Below are 18,739 nucleotides of genomic sequence, written 5' to 3'. Positions count from 1 at the left end.
ATATACGAATATATAATGAAATTATGTTTATATCTTCTAACAGTGGTGGCGTTACGGCAGTTGCTGGAGTGGCGACGACAACGATTTCTTGGCCCGCTCATGGTTGTTGATTTTAGATCTGTAACAAGAGTCGAAGTTGTAGGTGTTTGATAAGGTTTTATTTGGGATGAAGTTATGGGTGTTTGTTGTTATGTGGTGTTTGGGAAGATGATGATGAAGAACCGACGGAGATGAAGATGATGATGATTTGATTTGTACAATGATAAGGTTATATGATTTGGGGATGATTCAATTTATCGGCTTCTGTACATATACACACATACACATATTGTTATGGTTTTTGGTTGTCGCTGGAATCCGGTTATCAGCAAAACGGGAGATGGGTATGTGTTTGTATTTATACAATGTGTGTGTGTATATATATAGAGAGAGAGAACGAGGGAGAGAAAGAGAGAATATTGTTTATGGATTTTAAATTCAGAATTAAATCCACATAGGAAAGGGTGCCACTTAATTATATCCACGTAGGAAAGAGGTTGACACGAGTGCTCAGTTAACAGCGCGGTGCCAGAACACACTAAATGTTAAGTTAGGGGTGTCGGACGTCAAAGTGTTAGTTGGGGGTGGTAGCGGCCAATAGCCAAAAATTGAAGGTGATAAAATCCAATGACCCTTTTTCTTTTGGTTTTCACGTAGACGATATGATTCGCAAAAGCATCTTTTTTATCAAAGCCCCGCTCCACATACCCCCAGAGATCATGTGATCTTAATATGGTCTTGACATTGAACACTTCTCCCTTGAACCATGGAAGAAGAGTTTGAGTTGAGTTCGAAGACAAACCTAGATTTGCCATTCGCACAACCTCACAAACTCACAAAATTTATCGGGAACTTGAGAACCTAATAGCTCTGATACCACAATGTTGGATAATTCCTAACAAAGATACTAGAACCAGTTGAATTTTATTCTTAGTAAACTACTACTTATACTGCAGTGAAATGCAACAACTCGAACTTGGGCATAAATAAACAAACTAGAAACTCCTGAGTCCTAACAACCTGAATCATTCAAAATACTATAAACTATTAACAACCTTGACTGACTCGATAAACTCAGTCTTTATGCAAACAATTTTGTTCAAACTAATAATTTAAGACTTTTGAATTAATAATCTCAACAAAAAATAATAGTAAACTCGATCACCAAATTACAACCACTAATATTGAACTCGTTTTAAAATTTTCGGTTTGATAGGATGATTTTTGGATCTGCCATCATTCCATCTACCCCTGCGTATATGGTGGTGTGCTGGTGGATGGTTAATTGGTAGTCCCAATGCCTGTAATTCGTGAGGTGTTAGAAGATTTATTGATATTCCTGTTCTGACTCTGATCTTACTTCCATATGTATCCATTTCTAATTTGTACCTTTGCCTGAGCAACTTTGTAAAACGGCTCACCGCTTGCAGCACAGTTGTTAGTTCGGTGCTCTCAACTCTGATCTTTAGGTCATAGTTTCCATCAACCTGCTGCTCTTCTTGTATTTTGTAAGCGGATGCGATAACCAATTCGCAGCAACCTTCAATTTGGATATCCTCTATAGTTTGGATGTACGTCATGTCTAGTGGAATCCTCTCAAGGGAAAAGCAACAGTACAACACTAATTGTTTGAGACATGGAAAGTTAATGCTAGAGGCTTCCCACTCTTGGATATCCAAACATGATAATTTCAAGAACTTGAGTTGTTGAAATGGTTCCTCACCAGCATCCCACTGGGGTCCCACGAAGGCATCTGTTAATAATTTTAGAACCTCAAGATTTGGTAAAGATTGAATATAGGACATGTGACTCCATGGAAGATGACATCCTTTTAATGTAAGCTTTGTCAATGAAGCAGGAAACCCGATCATGCTTTTCTTTTTAAACCTCGGTATAACTTTGGACTTCATACCAGTTATCTTCAGTATCTAAAGGAAGGTGAGTGATTTCAAATCATATTTCCTGTCTCCGTAAACAGAACACGAAAGCTTCTTAACACCTGGAAAATAGTTCACCCAACTTGTAGGCTCATGTCCCAATACTACATTGGAAATGGTTTGCAAAATCTCAAATGGCATCTGAAGTGGAGGAAACACAATTTCCCGGCGACACTGCAAGTGCCTTAGATTCACCAAGTTTGATATGGTATTTGGGAGCACCAAAGGACCATCTGAAATCCAACCTTCAATGATGAGCGTTTGAAGGCTTCTAAGAATGCATATTGTGGATGGGAACTCTCTAAAATCATTTTGAATCGCAAGGTACCTTATGTTAACTAACAATGATATCTCCTCTGGAAAATAGTTCAGATGACATTCTCTAAGATCCAGCACCGTTAAGAGCCTCCAGGAACGGGAGCACTTCAGAACTATGTATGTTGAGAAAAGTAACATTTCAGTTATAACCACTGATGAGTATGAATAAATAAGCAAACCACTGTTTGAGAGTAAACAAGACAAACAGCTGATGGCATTCTAAGCACTGCTTGTGTTCAAACACTGATGGTAGTTAACAGCTGATAGCAACAACTGATGACAGTAAACAGCTGCTGCTGAAATAAGCAGTATATAGTGAATCAGTGGTTTAACATGCTGTTGTGTAGTAAGTCAGTGGTTGGGGTGTTGAAGAGTAGTTGCTTAGATATAAGGTCTGATACTTACATTCTTGTAAGTTCAGGGGATGTTTGTGGAAATTCTTACAACGGATAGTTGTAACTGAATTTGAGCATTTAGTATAAATAGGGGTTTGCAGTAGTTTGTAGATAGTTCATTATTTTGAAGTTCTTTGTAATTTTCTTGTAATTCATTTCTATATTCAATAAGATTCAATCGTTAATCGTTGATTCTCTGGGCCAATTTCTGGGTTGTTTTTTCTAACAAGTGGTATCAGAGCCATTGGTGGCTCGATTAGAAGATGAGGGCTCTTCTGGTTCATAATGGTGTGGTAGATGCATTGAAAGGAGAAGATAAACTTCCTGAAGGCTTAACTGATAAAGAGAAGAAGGATATGCTCGAAAAGGCTCATAGTGCAATCATATTGAGTCAAAAAAAAAAAAAAAAATTGGTGATCGAGTTCTTCGTGAAGTATCCAAGGAGACGTCTGCTGCAGGGATTTGGGCAAAGTTGGAGTCATTATATATGACAAAATCTTTGGCAAATCGGTTGTATTTGAAGAAGAGGTTGTATACGTTTCACATGACATCTGGGAAGAGTCTTGAAGATCATACAGATGAATTCAACAAGTTGATCTTGGATCTTGAAAATATAGAGGTGGCATTGGATGATGAAGATCAGGCCATAATATTTCTCACCTCTTTACCATCATCATATGAACACTTTGTGGATACACTGATGTATGGTAGAGATTCTCTATCTATGGAAGATGTATTGTCTGCCTTGAATTCAAAAGAATTGAAGAAGAGGTCAGATTCTAAAGAAGAAGGTGGAGATGGCTTGTATGTGAGAGGAAGGTCAGATCAAAGGAATTACAGCAGTGGCAGCAAAAATTCCAGGTCAAAATCCAAGTCAAGATTCAAGAGGAGATGTTTTGTTTGTAATTCAGAGAAACACTTCAAGAAAGACTGTCCAGAATTCAAGAAAAGGAAAGGGGAAGGCAGTTATTCAAGAGGGCAAAGTAGTAATTACTCAAAGGGGCAGAGTAGTCATGTAGATTCTGATGGTCAATCAGAAGGAGGTTATGACAGTGCTGATGTTCTTGTGGTCACAAGTGAGTGTAATCAAGAAAAATGGGTAATGGATTCAGGGTGTTCATTCCATATGACACCACTGAAAGAAGCCTTCAAAGAATTGAAGATGGTGGACATGGGGTCTGTAAAGCTAGGAGATGACAGACCTTGCCAGATTCTTGGCATTGGTACAGTCACAATGAAGACAGAATCTGGCATCACGTTTGATCTCAAAGATGTGAGGTACATTCCTGATCTTAAGAGAAGTTTATTATCTCTTGGTACTTTAGAGAAGATGGGATATCATGTTAGTCTTAGAGACGGAAAGGCCAGGGTTATAAAAGGGTCTATGGTGGTGCTCAGTGGTACTAGAATCAAGAACAACATTTACATGTTGGATTGTAAAGTTGTTGATGGGGTTGCTGATGTGGCAAGTGAAGAAGGTGATGATGAAGCTTTGAAGTGGCATAAAAGACTTGGTCATATAAGTCAACAAGGCCTGATTGAGTTGTCTAAACAACAAGTTCTTGGTGATCTAAAGAACTGTGATATAAGCTTTTGTGAAAGCTGTGTTTTGGGCAAACAAAAAAGAGTGAAGTTCAGCAAAGGAAAACATAGTTCTAAGGGAGTCTTGGACTATGTTCACTCTGATCTGTGGGGGCCTGCAAGAACAGAAACCTTGGGAGGTGGTAGGTACTTCTTATCCATCATAGATGATTACTCAAGAAGAGTGTGGGTGTATGTGCTTAAACACAAGAGTGATACTTTCAAGAAGTTTCAAGAATGGAAAGTATTGGTGGAAAATCAAACTCAGAAGAAAGTGAAGAAACTCAGAACAGATAATGGGCTGGAGTTTTGTAATCATGAGTTTGATAAATTTTGCAAAGAAAATGGTATTGCCAGACACTTAACCATTCCTGGTACTCCACAACAGAATGGTTTGGCTGAAAGGATGAACAGAACTTTGTTAGAAAGAGTGAGGTGTATGTTGGCAACCTCAGGAATGCCAAAGAAGTTCTGGGGAGAAGCTGTATCCACTGCAGCTTATTTGATCAATAGATGTCCTTCATTAGCAATACAGATGAAGACACCTATGGAGATGTGGTCTGGTACTAAACCTGAGTATGAAGATTTAAAAGTTTTTGGGTCTTTGGTGTATTCTCATGTGAGTGATGATAAGTTGGATCCAAGATCTCAAAAGTGTGTAATGTTGGGATATACTGAAGGTGTTAAGGGATACAGGCTTTGGAGGTTGCAAAATCCAAAGGTGATAGTGAGCAGAAATATTCAGTGCAGGGAGAATGTCCTGTACAAAGATGTTATGGAGACAATAAACAGAAGTGTATCCAAGAAAGATGATCTTCAGTTTGAGGTGGAGCCAGTGTTAAACAGACCAAAGGTGAATGTTGAAAGGTCTGGTGCAACTCAGGGTGAAACAAGTCAAAGTGGAAGTTCTGGTGTAAGTCAGGATGAGACAAGTCAAAGTGTACCAAATTTGGAGGATTACATTTTGGTGAAAGACAGGTCAAAGAGGAAAGCTGTGAAACCACTGAGGTACAGAGATCAAGAAGATATTTCTGTAGTCGCTTTTGTAGCAGCGGAGAATGAAAGCATCTATGAACCTCTAACTTTTGAAGAAGCTGTTAATTCAGAAGATAGTCAAAAGTGGTATAAAGCAATGGATGAAGAAATGGAGTCTTTGTACAAGAATGGTACGTGGGAGTTGGTAAACAAGCCAAAAGACCAGAAGTTGGTGTCTTGCAAGTGGATCTACAAAATTAAAGAAGGTGTCAAACCAGGAGAAGGTCCAAGATACAAAGCAAGACTGGTGGCTAAGGGATTTACTCAAAAGGCAGGTGTTGATTATAATGAGATCTTTTCTCCTGTAGTCAAACATGTCTCAATTAGAGTTATATTGTCATTGGTTGCATCATTAGATCTGGAGTTGGAACAGATGGATGTGAAAACTGCATTTTTGCATGGTAATTTGGAGGAGAAGATCTATATGGCACAACCAAAGGGATATGAAGTCAAAGGCCAAGAAGATAAGGCATGTTTACTAAAGAGGTCCTTGTATGGGCTGAAACAGTCTCCCAGACAGTGGTACAAAAGATTTGATGAATACATTGTGGGCAGTGGTTTCAGCAGAAGTCCTTATCACAGTTGTGTGTATCATAGGGAGTATGACAGGGGTAAATTTGTCTATTTACTCTTGTATGTTGATGATATGCTGATAGCTTGTGAAAGCAAAAGCCAAATAGAAGAAACCAAACGACTGTTGATGAGAGAATTTGAAATGAAGGATTTGGGGAAAGCCAGGAAGATACTTGGTATGGAAATCCACAGAAACAGGGCAGAAAAGGTGTTAACACTGTCTCAATCTTCTTATATTGAGAAAGTGTTGAAGAATTATGGAATGGGAGAGTGTAAGCCTGTTACAACTCCTCTTGCAGCTCATTTTAATTTGTCAAAGAAAGATTGTCCTCAAACAGATGAAGAGGAAGAATACATGAGCAAAGTTCCATATGCAAACACTGTTGGGAGTCTGATGTATCTCATGGTCTGCACAAGACCTGATATTGCATATGCTGTTAGTGTGGTGAGCAGGTATATGGCAAATCCTGGTAAAAATCATTGGGCAGCACTGAAGTGGGTTCTCAGGTATTTGGCTGGTACAAAGAAGCTTGGTTTGAAGTTTGAAAATCATGCTGAGAAGGAGAACATGGTCAGTGGTTATGTTGATTCAGATTATGCAAAAGACAAAGATAATGGCAGATCAATAACTGGTTATGTGTTCTCAGTCATAGGGAATGTGGTGAGCTGGAAGTCTCAGTTGCAGCATGCTGTGGCACTATCCACAACTGAGGCTGAATTCATATCTTTAACTGAAGGGGTAAAAGAGTCTTTATGGTTAAAGGGTATGGTTGCTGATCTGGGAATCGGGTTGGATGGTGTGGAGGTGAATTGTGATAATGAAGGTGCTGTTCAGTTGTCAAAGAACAGTGTATTTCATGAGAGAACCAAACACATCAATGTGAAGATGTTTTGGATCAGAGATGTGGTGAATTCTAAAGAAGTGGTGGTCAAGTGGGTTGGAACAGATATTAACCCAGCTGATGTGATGACCAAGGCTTTGCCAGGTGCAAAGTTTACATTTTGTTTTAACTCATTAAGTTTAGGTTAAACTGAATTGTTACTTAGGTGGAGATTGTTGAGAAAAGTAACATTTCAGTTATAACCACTGATGAGTATGAATAAATAAGCAAACCACTGTTTGAGACTAAACAAGACAAACAGCTGATGGCATTCTAAGCACTGCTTGTGTTCAAACACTGATGGTAGTTAACAGCTGATAGCAACAACTGATGACAGTAAACAGCTGCTGCTGAAATAAGCAGTATATAGTGAATCAGTGGTTTAACATGCTGTTGTGTAGTAAGTCAGTGGTTGAGGTGTTGAAGAGCAGTTGCTTAGATATAAGGTCTGATACTTACATTCTTGTAAGTTCAGGGGATGTTTGTGGAAATTCTTACAACGGATAGTTGTAACTGAATTTGAGCATTTAGTATAAATAGGGGTTTGCAGTAGTTTGTAGATACTTCATTATTTTGAAGTTCTTTGTAATTTTCTTGTAATTCATTTCTATATTCAATAAGATTCAATCGTTAATCGTTGATTCTCTGGGTCAATTTCTCAGTTGTTTTTTCTAACAATGTAACTTTCATAAAAGTACTCTGTGGTAGGGCATATGAATAAGCGGCTTGTCTTATATGGCGCAATGATACGATTTCCCCATCTTAGTACTTCTATGTTAAACCTTTCTTTTGTTGCAATTTCCGAGCTGAGCTCCCTTAAAACATCATGGACAGAGAAAGTCTTGATGGCACGGTCGAACTTTCTATCCTGAACACCTACAAGATTTCTGTCGACTAGTTCCATCAGGTAATCTTTTGCAGTTTCCTCTAGGCTTTGGTTTTCGAATTCTTGTATAAATCCTTCAGCAATCCATAACCAAATCAACCTTGCTACATGAAACCTATAGTCTTCTGGAAAGCCTCCTAGATAAAGAAAGCAGTTTCTCAAGTGAGAAGGTAGATGGTTCAAACTCAAAGCCAGCGTTTCCATGTGCCCTTTGAAGATTAATGAACTGCCACTCTGGGAAATTCTTTCCCATGATTCTTTGATTACTGGTTCTTTTGCTAGAACTCCTGCTATGACAACCACAGCAAGTGGCAATCCACGACAGTTTCTTGCAATTTGCATTCCAGGTCCAGTTAACGAGTCTGGGAAATCGTGGCCATGGAACACCTTCTTATGCAGCAACTCCCAGCTTTCTTCATCTGTCAAACATCTTAAATGATGGATGAAACCATATGGGTTTGCATGTAAAGCAACTTTTTTGTGGCGACTGGTGAGCAGAAGTCGACTTCCGTTATTATGGTTGGGAAACACAACTTTCAGGTCATCCCAAGCCTCTGTGTTCCAGATATCGTCAATGACAACTAAATATCTTTGGCACATAAGAGACTTGTGCAACTTTTCTCGAAGATGAGAGTAAAGATGCCTTTTATCAAGGTCTATTTTAACTCCAATAGATACCAATAATCGATTTAACAGATAGGTTTTCTCATATGTTTGAGAAACAGTGACCCACCCACGTATCCTGAAATGATAACAAACAAAACTATCAGTGAAGACTCTGGTAGCAAGGGTAGTCTTACCTAATCCTCCCATTCCAACAATAGAGACGATATCCAGCTTGCTCGTATCTTCGGCAAGTTTGTCTCGTATGAGATCAACTTCACGATCAAGACCCACTATGATTTCATCCAATAGGCTGTTCGATCCTAGTGAATTTCTGGAGGAGGAAGTAGCACCAGCAGCGGCAGATTGGGCTTTCGGTTTGTCGGTTCTTAGATGTGGTTCCATCTTCATGTTATGGAGGATACTAAAGTACTCCTCCTTGATAGACTTGATTGATCTCATAACATCCACAGTCATTGCACAAACAGATTGGTTTTTCCGTTTGTCGGTTCTTGGATGGAAGTCAATGATATGTAACATTTGAATAAATATTCGGTTTTTGGAATTGGAATGTGTATGGAGCACAATAAGATCCCTAGTACAAAAAAGACAAGCTAATATGACGTTTTTACAACCAAATATGACGGTTTAGGAAGCGACATAAAACATAGCGTCATTTTTTATCATTGACCTTTTAAGACGGTTACATCCGTCATTTTTAATCCTAATAAGGCGGTTTTGTGGTGTAGCTAAGACCGTCATTTTCAAGCCTAATAAGGCGGTTTTGGTGTAGCTAATAAGACGGTTTTATTGATTAGATGTGTTGCCTAATAAGACGGTTGCTGTCAAACATATATTTCACTAGATCCATTAATTTGATTAATTCACCATTTTATTAAATTCAATTCATTTTATTCGGAATCATATAAAAAAATAACAAATAAAAGCAATATAACAAACAATGAACCATGTTATAAATAGCTAAAGCATCCATGTTAACCCATTAGTCTAAAACATTCAATTTAACATAGAAAAAACATCCTATCATTCAGTTTAGCACAAATAAAATCAACCATCCAAAAAACTCCTTGACTTTGTGCAACCTCCTTTATCCACCCCAATAACCACAAAGCTCTCAACAGCACTCACTGGCTTAAATTCCTTTGCCACTGATCAAAACACATAGAAAAATGTCTATTAGCTACCATTAAAAATTAAAATCAAGCAAGATCCCCTTGTTGGAATCAGGAGGAAATTGAAATGCATAAGTCATGCCAACTAGAGTCAACATTGATACAAAGCCCTTTGGTGCTCCTAAGAACCCCTAATAATATATATGATCTATGTTGTCAAAAGCCCTTTGGCACGCCTAGGCCATTGGGTCAAATGAGCGAACAAGTCAAAGTGACTTAACCATCCGTGTAATAACTGATAAAATATTGAATATAACGATTGTGTTCCAAGGCTCACTCGAGTGTCAACAAATATTTATAAAAATAAAAAAGAATTAATTATAAAAGAGTAGCATACTATACTTACCTCCATTCATCCTTGTCGTCCTTCCCGCCACCAAAACTGAAATAGACGCCTTTAAAGTACACTCTACAAACTCGTCAATTTCACTTTGACGAACCATTGAGGTTTTATTTTCCAGCTAAAATATAAAGATAGATAAAAATTAGATTACAATTTAGTATACATTGTAGTTAAACAAACCATTGACCGGCTCGGTAAGTTTACCAAAAGTAACATGCTTGGTTGTATTCTGAGAAAATTGTTTATCAGCGAGCTAGATTAACCAATAACGATACTATTAGTAAACACACACAATTATATACAAATAATGTGTTTACCAATCAATTAAAAGCCTCCTCCTCTTGTAATGCATACGAGTATATTTGATACCCGATTCTTTCATCTGGAATCGTTTGTTGTTGGTGAGCAGATGTTGTCTCAAACAACATTAGCAAAACAGATTGTTTTTTTATAAAAATAATGATATATATTAAAAACGACTTGCAGCCTATAAAGTGTACCCATAGAATGGTGAGATGGTTCTACACTTTGAGGAGAATCTTTGTTTAAACTCTGTGGGTTGAAAAAAAATATTAGTATATTAATAAATGATATAATTATACAATTATTATTTATATAAGTATACCTTTATTGATTTAACAGACCAGTAAATAAAGCATTCTTTTGCATCTTCCAAACAGTCTACTACATGAATCAGGCAAGAGACGATTCAATCCGCAACCTTCTTCAACTCTATCTACTTGAACTTTGACAAAACCATCTATCATCAGGCAATTATGCATAATTCTCTCAGTAGTAGGATAAACACAGCCTATACCCCTAACCGTAGGAGCACCTTGTCTATCAGGACATAGAAGTTCACATCTTTGAATAAACTGCAAACGGTAGTTTTTAGTTAATATATTTTTAAAAATAATAAACAAACTTTGACAGTATGTTACCAAGATTTCTGGTAGTTCGCTGTACAAACTATCGAATGCACCAGGGCTTTCCCTAACGTTGTCTGAGTCTTTACAACCTCGCTCTTCTTTCTCTTTGTTTTTAATTCCAAAAATAAGTGTTGGTGCACTTGTGTCTGTACTTTGTCTGTATTCGGTCTTATGTAACGATGTCCTGATTTGTGTTGTAAGTTGACCAAGTCAACCATCCTCCGGTTTGACTTGGACAACAGATTGTATGTTGAAAGATGTTCTGATCGAAGGATGATGTAGAGATCGAAGGATAATTTGGATCCTTCGATCTCATCGAAAGATATGCTTCGAACGATAGACCTCGAAAGACTATCCTTCGAGGTCCCTGCTTATCCTTCGAAAGCATTGTATCCGAAAGATGATCCTTCGGCCATCTTTCGGATCCTTCGAGCAGACCTGCTGAGCTGGGTATATATACCCATGCATGTGTTGTGTGAGAGTTAGTTCTGGAGTTCTGCCATTTGCACACCCGAGAGATAGAGAGCATTGAGAGCTTTCTGTCCAGAACTCACACACCCACTTTGAGAGTTTATAGAACACTTCTGTAAACATTGAGCTTGTAACCGAACCCTCATTGCATTAATACAAGTTGTGTTAATCGGTGAACTCGTGTGTTTGTTTCTCTACTTGCTACTAACTCGGTTTGCTTGCTAGCTTGGATTCCGCACTTGCTAGTAGGTTTGTATAACAAGGTTTAGGTTCGTAATCCTCCGCGAAAAGGGACCTACAAGTGGTATCAGAGCCTGGCTCTTTACCTTGTTTAAAACCGGGTTTTTACAAGTTGTGGTGTGTTGAAACACTGGGTTTTGCACCTGTTTTTACCAAGTTTCTTGCTTTTTCTTTGAGTAAAAACGTGTCTAAACTAACCGGGAGTGTTCAAGGTTGGATTGGGTAACATAAAAATTGGTTTTTAGAAAACTTTGTGTTTTCCGGTAGTATTCCGGTGTGTTTCCGGTGACTGGCTTAAGGATAAGGTTATCCTTTTTGGGCAATCTTTCAAAAGTTGGTGGGAAAGTTGATCTGACATCCCCTTTGCCGAAAGTTTGACCTTACCAACCCCATCACCTTTTTCACCAACCTTTCACATCAAAGTCAGTTGTGTCAGAACCTATCGAAAGACATCTTTCGACATCGAAAGATCATCCTTCGATATCTTTCGATCAAGGAGGGCTCGAAAGATTTATATCCTTCGACCCATCCTTCGAAGTCTGAAACATATCCTTCGACAGAGGAATCTTTTCGAAAGACTAGTGTCCGAAAGATTAGGATCCTTCGTATTGGTGAATCTTTCGAGACTTGTTGATCGAAAGATAAGGATTTAACACGAAAGATAAGGATCTTTCAAAAGGGAATCCTTCGTGTTCTTGAGTCTTTCGAGATCATTGTTCGAGAGTCAACAGTAATCCTTCGAGTACTGTTGATCCTTCGAACAAGATTATATCTTTCGATTGTGATCTGTTTATTACTAACAACTTTCTGTGATTTTAGATCTTTCGACCAGGATCTTTCGGTTGTGTTATCTTTCGGATCTTTCTTACTTAGCATTTATTTTGCTTATCTATCATGAATCCGAGTTGGTGGGGAACTCCGGCTCCAGACAATGGTGAATATACAAGATCAAATGTCACTCCTTCATGGTGGGGTACATCGGCTCCAGACGATGGAAAATACACGAATACCAGGTCCTCTCCTTTATGGGCCGAGTCGCCGGTATCGACATCTTCTCAGGGAAATCAATGGGCTTTGGTATCGAATCAAACTCCGAGCATTCAAAGTATTCTACTAAGCGAAAGTGAATCAGGAAGTTTGAATCGACCTCCAAAGTTGATGCATTTGAATGAATATCCAGGATGGGTTGAGAGATTTAAAACATATGTTCTTGGTCAAAATACGGAACTGTGGATACGTTTCACCACAGATTTCGATCAAGCCATAGAGGTTGCTGCTTCAGATTCTACTACGTTTGCTGATCTTCCAGAAGATAAAAAGAAAACCTATGATCTGGAAAAGAAGGCATACGCCATTCTCACTCAGGCGTTGAGCAAGGATATCTACCATCAGTTTGTCAGCTTCAAGACAACAAAGAAGTTATGGGATGGATTGAAAAACAGAGGAGTGGGAAATGCAGCAACACGTCAAATGCGTCATGATCTTCTCAAGAAAGAATTCGAAGGCTTCACTTGTATGGATAAGGAGTCCTTGGGAGATATGACAAGCCGATTTTATCATCTGCTTACGGAATTGGATAATTACAGTGTAGTGACAACTCAAGCTGAAGTTGTGAAGAAGTTTGCTGATGCTTTGCCTCCTCAATGGAGTAGTTTCTTGGAAATCCTGAAGTACAACGGGGTGTTGAGAACCACTAATATCAACGAATTCGTTCAACTGTTGGAAAACAAGGATCAGGAGGAAACATTGAAGGCGAAGAGAGTTCCATTGCCACAGAATCCAGAAATGTACTGTGGAACTTCCAATTCTTCGTCTGCAAGAACCAGTTCACATGCTCCACTTCAAACAGCGTTTGTCACAAGCACAGATTGTTTTGGCAATCCAATACAAGTTCCTGTTAAGCCACCTCCCACCACAGACATGTATGGAAATCCAATCCAACCACCTCCACCTCCTCCTGCTCAACAACAACAACGTGCATGTTATGGAGGAACATCATCTGCTGGTCAACAATCAAAGTCAAGTACAGTACAGCTCGACACGTCAAGCTTCTCTAAAATCAGTGTAGAAGTGGCTAAGGAACACATGGAGCTGCTTAACACTGTAGTGAGCGCGTACTGTGGGTTGATAGAAGGTCAGATTGGCAACATTAATCTGACACAAGAAGATTACAGGCAGATTGATAAAGAGGAGATGGACTTGATGGACATCAAGTGGGCCTTTGCGAGTGCTGTGAGAAGAGCAAAGGATTGGATGGAGAGTACTGGAAGAACCAGCTTGGAAAGTAAGCGAGATACCAAGTATGGGTTCGATAAGCAGGCCGTTAAATGCTTCAACTGTGGTGAACGGGGTCACTTTAAACGGGAATGTACAAAGCCAGCCCAGCACGGGAATCAAAATCCCTTCAGAAACCAAGGCAATCGGCAGAACAGAAACAATGATCGTACCATGGTACCCGTCAACAACCAAACCAACCGGGCACTTGCGGTTCAGGTAGATGAAGGTTGTGACTGGTCAATCCAGTTGGGTGGTGATGCTCCCGATGGAACAGCATGTTTTGCTCAGATTGTGAAGGAGCTAGTTCACACCAGTGGTGGAGAATCTTCTGCCAGTGGTGGTGAATCGTCTGAAGATGAAGACTCTTCTGGGTACAGCAGAAGTGTTGATGAAGAATCATCCAATTCTGGTGATGATCATGTGGGTGAGACATCTAATGTTTCGGATGATATTGACATTGATGAACTCTTGGGGGAAGCTGTAGCAGAAACTCAAAGAAGATCTATTCTGGTGGATCAAGCTGCTTACTCTTCGTCTTCTCTCCATTCAGCCTTTATGGCTAATGTCGACGGTTCATCAAGTCAGGTATGTGTCGATGAACCCACTGCTGTTAATTGTGATGAATGTGCTAGGTTGCATGCTAGATGTGCTGATCTTGAGAAAAGTATGTCTGAGTTGCAAGGCAAACATGATGCTTTACAAGCTAGTTTGTTTGACTTGCAAGACAAACATACTACTGTGAATGAGAATTTGAGTGACTTGCAAAGTAAGCATGACGCTTTGCAAGAAAAATATGATGTGACCTTTCTCCACAATCAGAAATTGACTGTGGACCTCTCTAAATGCACAGAAGCCAACATGTTTTATGAAAACCATGAAAAAGAATTTAAGTCAGTAATTGAAACGTTAAAGAAGGATAAAACTGAACTGACTAAAATGGTTTCAAGAAAACAAACTGATATTAATTTGTATATATCTCGCCTTGAGAGTATGCAAAAAGAGATGGCTTGTGTGAAAACCGAAAGTGATGCGATCCAACTCAAGCTAGACAGTTATTTGAGTTCTAGCTATGTGTTAGATCACATCATTGACGTTCAGAAGGAAAAGAGAGATGTCACATGCATAGGGTACAAGAAGTGTCCACCTCCAGTGAGACATAATTATGATGCCATGCCTGATGAAGAGGACAGGGTTTTCTTTGAACCTTCTGTGCCTCTAGATGTTAAGGAGTTTGCTGCAGGACTCGGATACCAAAAGGAAGTATCCTCAGATTCAGATGTGTCAGCAGATACATTTGTGAGTGCTGAACAGAATCAAGATCCTCCAGTTGTGATTGAGGATGCTGATTCGTCTGATGATGAATCTGATGATACTGTCCCAGCAAAGTCTGATGCGGTAGTCAAAAATGAGGACATACCTCTTGAGAATCACATTCTATGTGACCCCCCTGCTCAACCCGCTAAGACTGTTGCAACTGAGTCCTCACCTGCAGAAGAGCCGGAGAGTGTGAATTTGCTGTACACTCTAGTTGGTGATGATAAAATTTACTCCGACAAAGATTTTCCCATTAAGAATGTTAAACAATCCTTAATCTGCAAAGTCTTTGAGAATTCGACGAGTAAGTTCTTGGGAAAGGCAGGACCTAAAGTTACAGTTACACAGTGTCCTCCTATTCCAAAGGCTGAAATTCGAAAACAATTTGGTAACAAGAAATTACCAACAGTGCCAACACAGCAAAATCACACCAAACCCAAAGGTAAAACACCGGTTCAAGCTAACAAGAAGCCGAACCAAAAGAAGAAGAAAAATGTTAACTTTGTGAAATCGACGGGAACAGACAAAATTGAAAAGTTTGAAAATCAATCTAACTTAGATTTTGTCAAGAAAACAATTGTCGAGAAAAGAAATGAACCAAGCAGTTCAAAGCCTAGTACCTCGGGTTCACAAAGTTTAACATCATCGGCTAAGCGATCACATGATTCTTCGGGGTTTGTAGAACGAAGATCATGTTTTGAATGTGGAACCATTGGACATATTATTCGTAATTGTCCATATCTTCATAAACTGAAAGAGAAAGTTGATGCTCCCCGTGACCACAATGACCGTAGGCGATCTGTTTCTGTAAAACAAGATCCCCGCCTTGAAAAAGAAAGGGAAAAGAAACAGAAACGCCAACAGGTCAAAAGAATTGAAAAAGCGATTAAAACCGATGTGGTTCAAAAACAACCTGTTTGTGTAAAACCAGATAATTCAAAAACTTCTAACAACAAAGAAGTTAAAATTTTAAAGAAAAATACTGATGAAACAAAACAGAGCTGGAAACCAAAAACGGTTGTCAAATCAGGGGGACCATCACAATTCACCAACCATCAAAGACAAGAAGTTATTGTCATTGATGAAAATGGAAGACCCAAGACCACAATGGCTTGGGTCCCCATCTCCAACTAATTCATTTGAGTTCATGTGCAGGGTGCTTCAGGAGGAACTATCAGTAGTCACTGGATTGTTGATAGTGGGGCATCCAGGCACATGACGGGCGACATGAAGCTTCTCTACGACGTTAAATCTATTAGAGGAGGTTATGTTGCTTTTGCTGGAGATAAAGGTGGATACATAACGGGAGAAGGAATGATATCTAACGGGATTGTCAGCTTTGACAAGATCAATTTTGTGCAACAACTTGATCACAATCTTCTTAGTGTTTCTCAAATCTGTGACAAGAAATTTTCAGTACACTTTGATGCTAATGGATGTTACGTGCTGAAACCCGGCTTCAAAATTCCAAAAGAATGGATTCTCTTGTCGGCTCCAAGGATAAATGATCTGTACGTCCTTGACATGAGCCAGGCTATTACTACGTCTGCACAAGCAACTTGTTTCGTTTCCAAAGCCACAGAAAAAGACACTATCTCTTGGCACAGACGAATGGGTCACATTCACTTACGCAAAATGAATCATTTGGTTTCAAATGAATTGGTGAATGGTGTTCCCCTCAAAAATTTCCATCTTCAAGACATCTGTGTATCGTGCCAGAAAGGAAAGCAAACAAAGAAGAAGCACCCTACAAAGAAGATCAACACGGTGGCAGTTCCTCTTGAGCGGTTGCACATGGATTTGTTCGGTCCTGTCAAGCACAAGAGTATTCGGGGTGATCAATACTGCCTCGTGGTTACTGATGATTATTCAAGATTTTCTTGGGTTGCGTTCATGGCACACAAGAGTGAAACCTTTGGCATTATCAAAAACTTGATCATTCAGATTGAGAATTTGTATAAGTTGAAGGTTAGGCGGATACGTAGCGACAATGGTACTGAATTTAAAAATCATTCCATGACGGAGTTCTGCACTTCAAAAGGTATTCTTCATGAGTTTAGTGCAGCTTATACTCCTCAACAGAATGGTGTCGCTGAACGTAAGAACCGCACATTGATCGAGACTGCTAGGACAATGTTGGTAGAGTCGCAGCTACCCATTCCATTCTGGACTGAAGCTGTGGCCTCTGCATGTTACACATTGAACAGAGTCCTTACAGTCAAAAGACACAACAAGACCTGCTTTGAGCTTCTTCAAAAACGGAAACCAGATTTGTCTTATCTAGAACCGTTTGGAGCTCCATGCACAATCATCGATCCTAATGGAAAGTTTGGGGCAAGAGCAATTGATGGATACTTTCTTGGGTATGCCACCCCTAACTTACGAGTCTGGAATCTAGAGACTAAAAGGGTCGAGGAATGGTCTGAGGTCAGAGTACAAAGGCACACCTTGCCAGTCAAAAATCCGGGTCAACCTTGGATGTTTGAGTACGATGACTTTTTCAATTCGATCAATGTTGAAGTCGTTGAAGAAAATGCTGCGACTAGGATGTTTTTCGAGAGTGACAATGCAACAGTTTCACCGGTGGTTCGTCCGATTCTTGTTAATCAAGAACCATCTTCTTCGGTGAACAATAATACTCTCAACAATGAGGATTTTCATGATGCAAACGAATTGAACGAATCTTCAGAGGATGATGAATTTCTAGATGCAGATCAGGAAGCTCCTACAACAGCAGTTCATGGTACTTCAGAGGGTACTCCTCCAGTGGATGCCCACAGAACAGCTGAGGCTACTGCATCATCCTCTTCGTCAATTCCGGGTCTTGAATTGGTTGTTGATCTTAACCTCAACAATCTGGGTATAAATGTTCCAGTTCCAGATAATCCAGAAACAAGGATTCATAATACCCATCCTCAACAAAACATCATTGGAAATGTGCGAAGTGGCGTTCAAACAAGAAACATGTTGCGAAACAACAACAATGCAGGCTTGTATGCAGCTATTCGAGAATCCGGGCAACAAAACGACTGGTCCTTCGCGTGTTATGTCTCACAAGAAGAACCAAGAACGTGGAAAGAAGCCTTGAAAGATAATGCTTGGGTTGAAGCAATGCAGGAAGAACTGCAACAATTCCAGAAGCTGGGTGTCTGGAAACTAGTAGAGAAACCTGCTGGATACAAGAAGATTGGTACCCGTTGGGTTTTCAAATGCAAAAAGGATGACCGCGGAGTTGTTATCCGAAACAAAGCTCGTTTAGTCGTTCAAGGTTTTCGTCAGATTGAAGGGATCGACTACAACGAAGTCTATGCACCAGTGGCACGTCTCGAAGCAATTCGAATCTTTCTAGCCTATGCGTCCTTCAAAGGATTCAAGGTTTATCAGATGGACGTGAAAAGTGCATTTTTACATGGTGTGGTTGAAGAAGAAGTGTACGTCGAACAGCCTCCAGGTTTTGAAGATCCTATCCATCCCGATCGGGTTTGGTTGCTCAACAAAGCTCTTTATGGTCTTCATCAAGCACCACGAGCTTGGTATGCAACCTTATCACACTATCTGCTGGAGAACGGTTTTCGCAGAGGTCTTATCGACTGTACTCTTTTCATCAAGGAACAAGATGGAGATCTTCTTCTAGTACAGGTATACGTTGATGACATTATTTTTGGTTCTACTAATGATGTCTTGTGTAGGGAATTCGAGCGCATTATGCAGGATAAATTCGAGA

At 39.5% G+C, this 18,739-nt stretch overlaps 1 protein-coding gene and 1 long non-coding RNA gene across 3 annotated transcripts; both read right to left on the bottom strand.

Annotated features, from left to right (window-relative positions):
- Positions 1-7,417: 7,417 nt before the first annotated feature.
- Positions 7,418-8,725, bottom strand: LOC110924349 (putative late blight resistance protein homolog R1B-17). The gene has a single exon (XM_022168367.1). The coding sequence runs from the start codon at positions 8,723-8,725 to the stop codon at positions 7,418-7,420; it is 1,308 nt and encodes a 435-aa protein (XP_022024059.1).
- A 475-nt stretch (positions 8,726-9,200) lies between these two features.
- Positions 9,201-10,842, bottom strand: LOC110922002. Of its 2 annotated transcripts, XR_004885387.1 has the most exons (6): positions 10,726-10,842; positions 10,410-10,659; positions 10,285-10,336; positions 10,102-10,166; positions 9,788-9,902; positions 9,201-9,417 (listed from the first exon to the last, which is right to left on the bottom strand). It is a non-coding gene; the product is annotated as an uncharacterized LOC110922002 (long non-coding RNA). The 2 variants fall into 2 exon arrangements; XR_002582758.2 differs by lacking the exons at positions 9,201-9,417; positions 9,788-9,902; positions 10,102-10,166 and adding an exon at positions 9,991-10,037.
- Positions 10,843-18,739: the final 7,897 nt, after the last annotated feature.

This window comes from Helianthus annuus, chromosome 17, assembly GCF_002127325.2.
Source record: "Helianthus annuus cultivar XRQ/B chromosome 17, HanXRQr2.0-SUNRISE, whole genome shotgun sequence".
Taxonomy (NCBI): domain Eukaryota; kingdom Viridiplantae; phylum Streptophyta; class Magnoliopsida; order Asterales; family Asteraceae; genus Helianthus; species Helianthus annuus.
The sequence above is the reverse complement of the archived record's forward strand: the minus strand, read 5'-3'. Positions and strand labels throughout refer to the sequence as shown.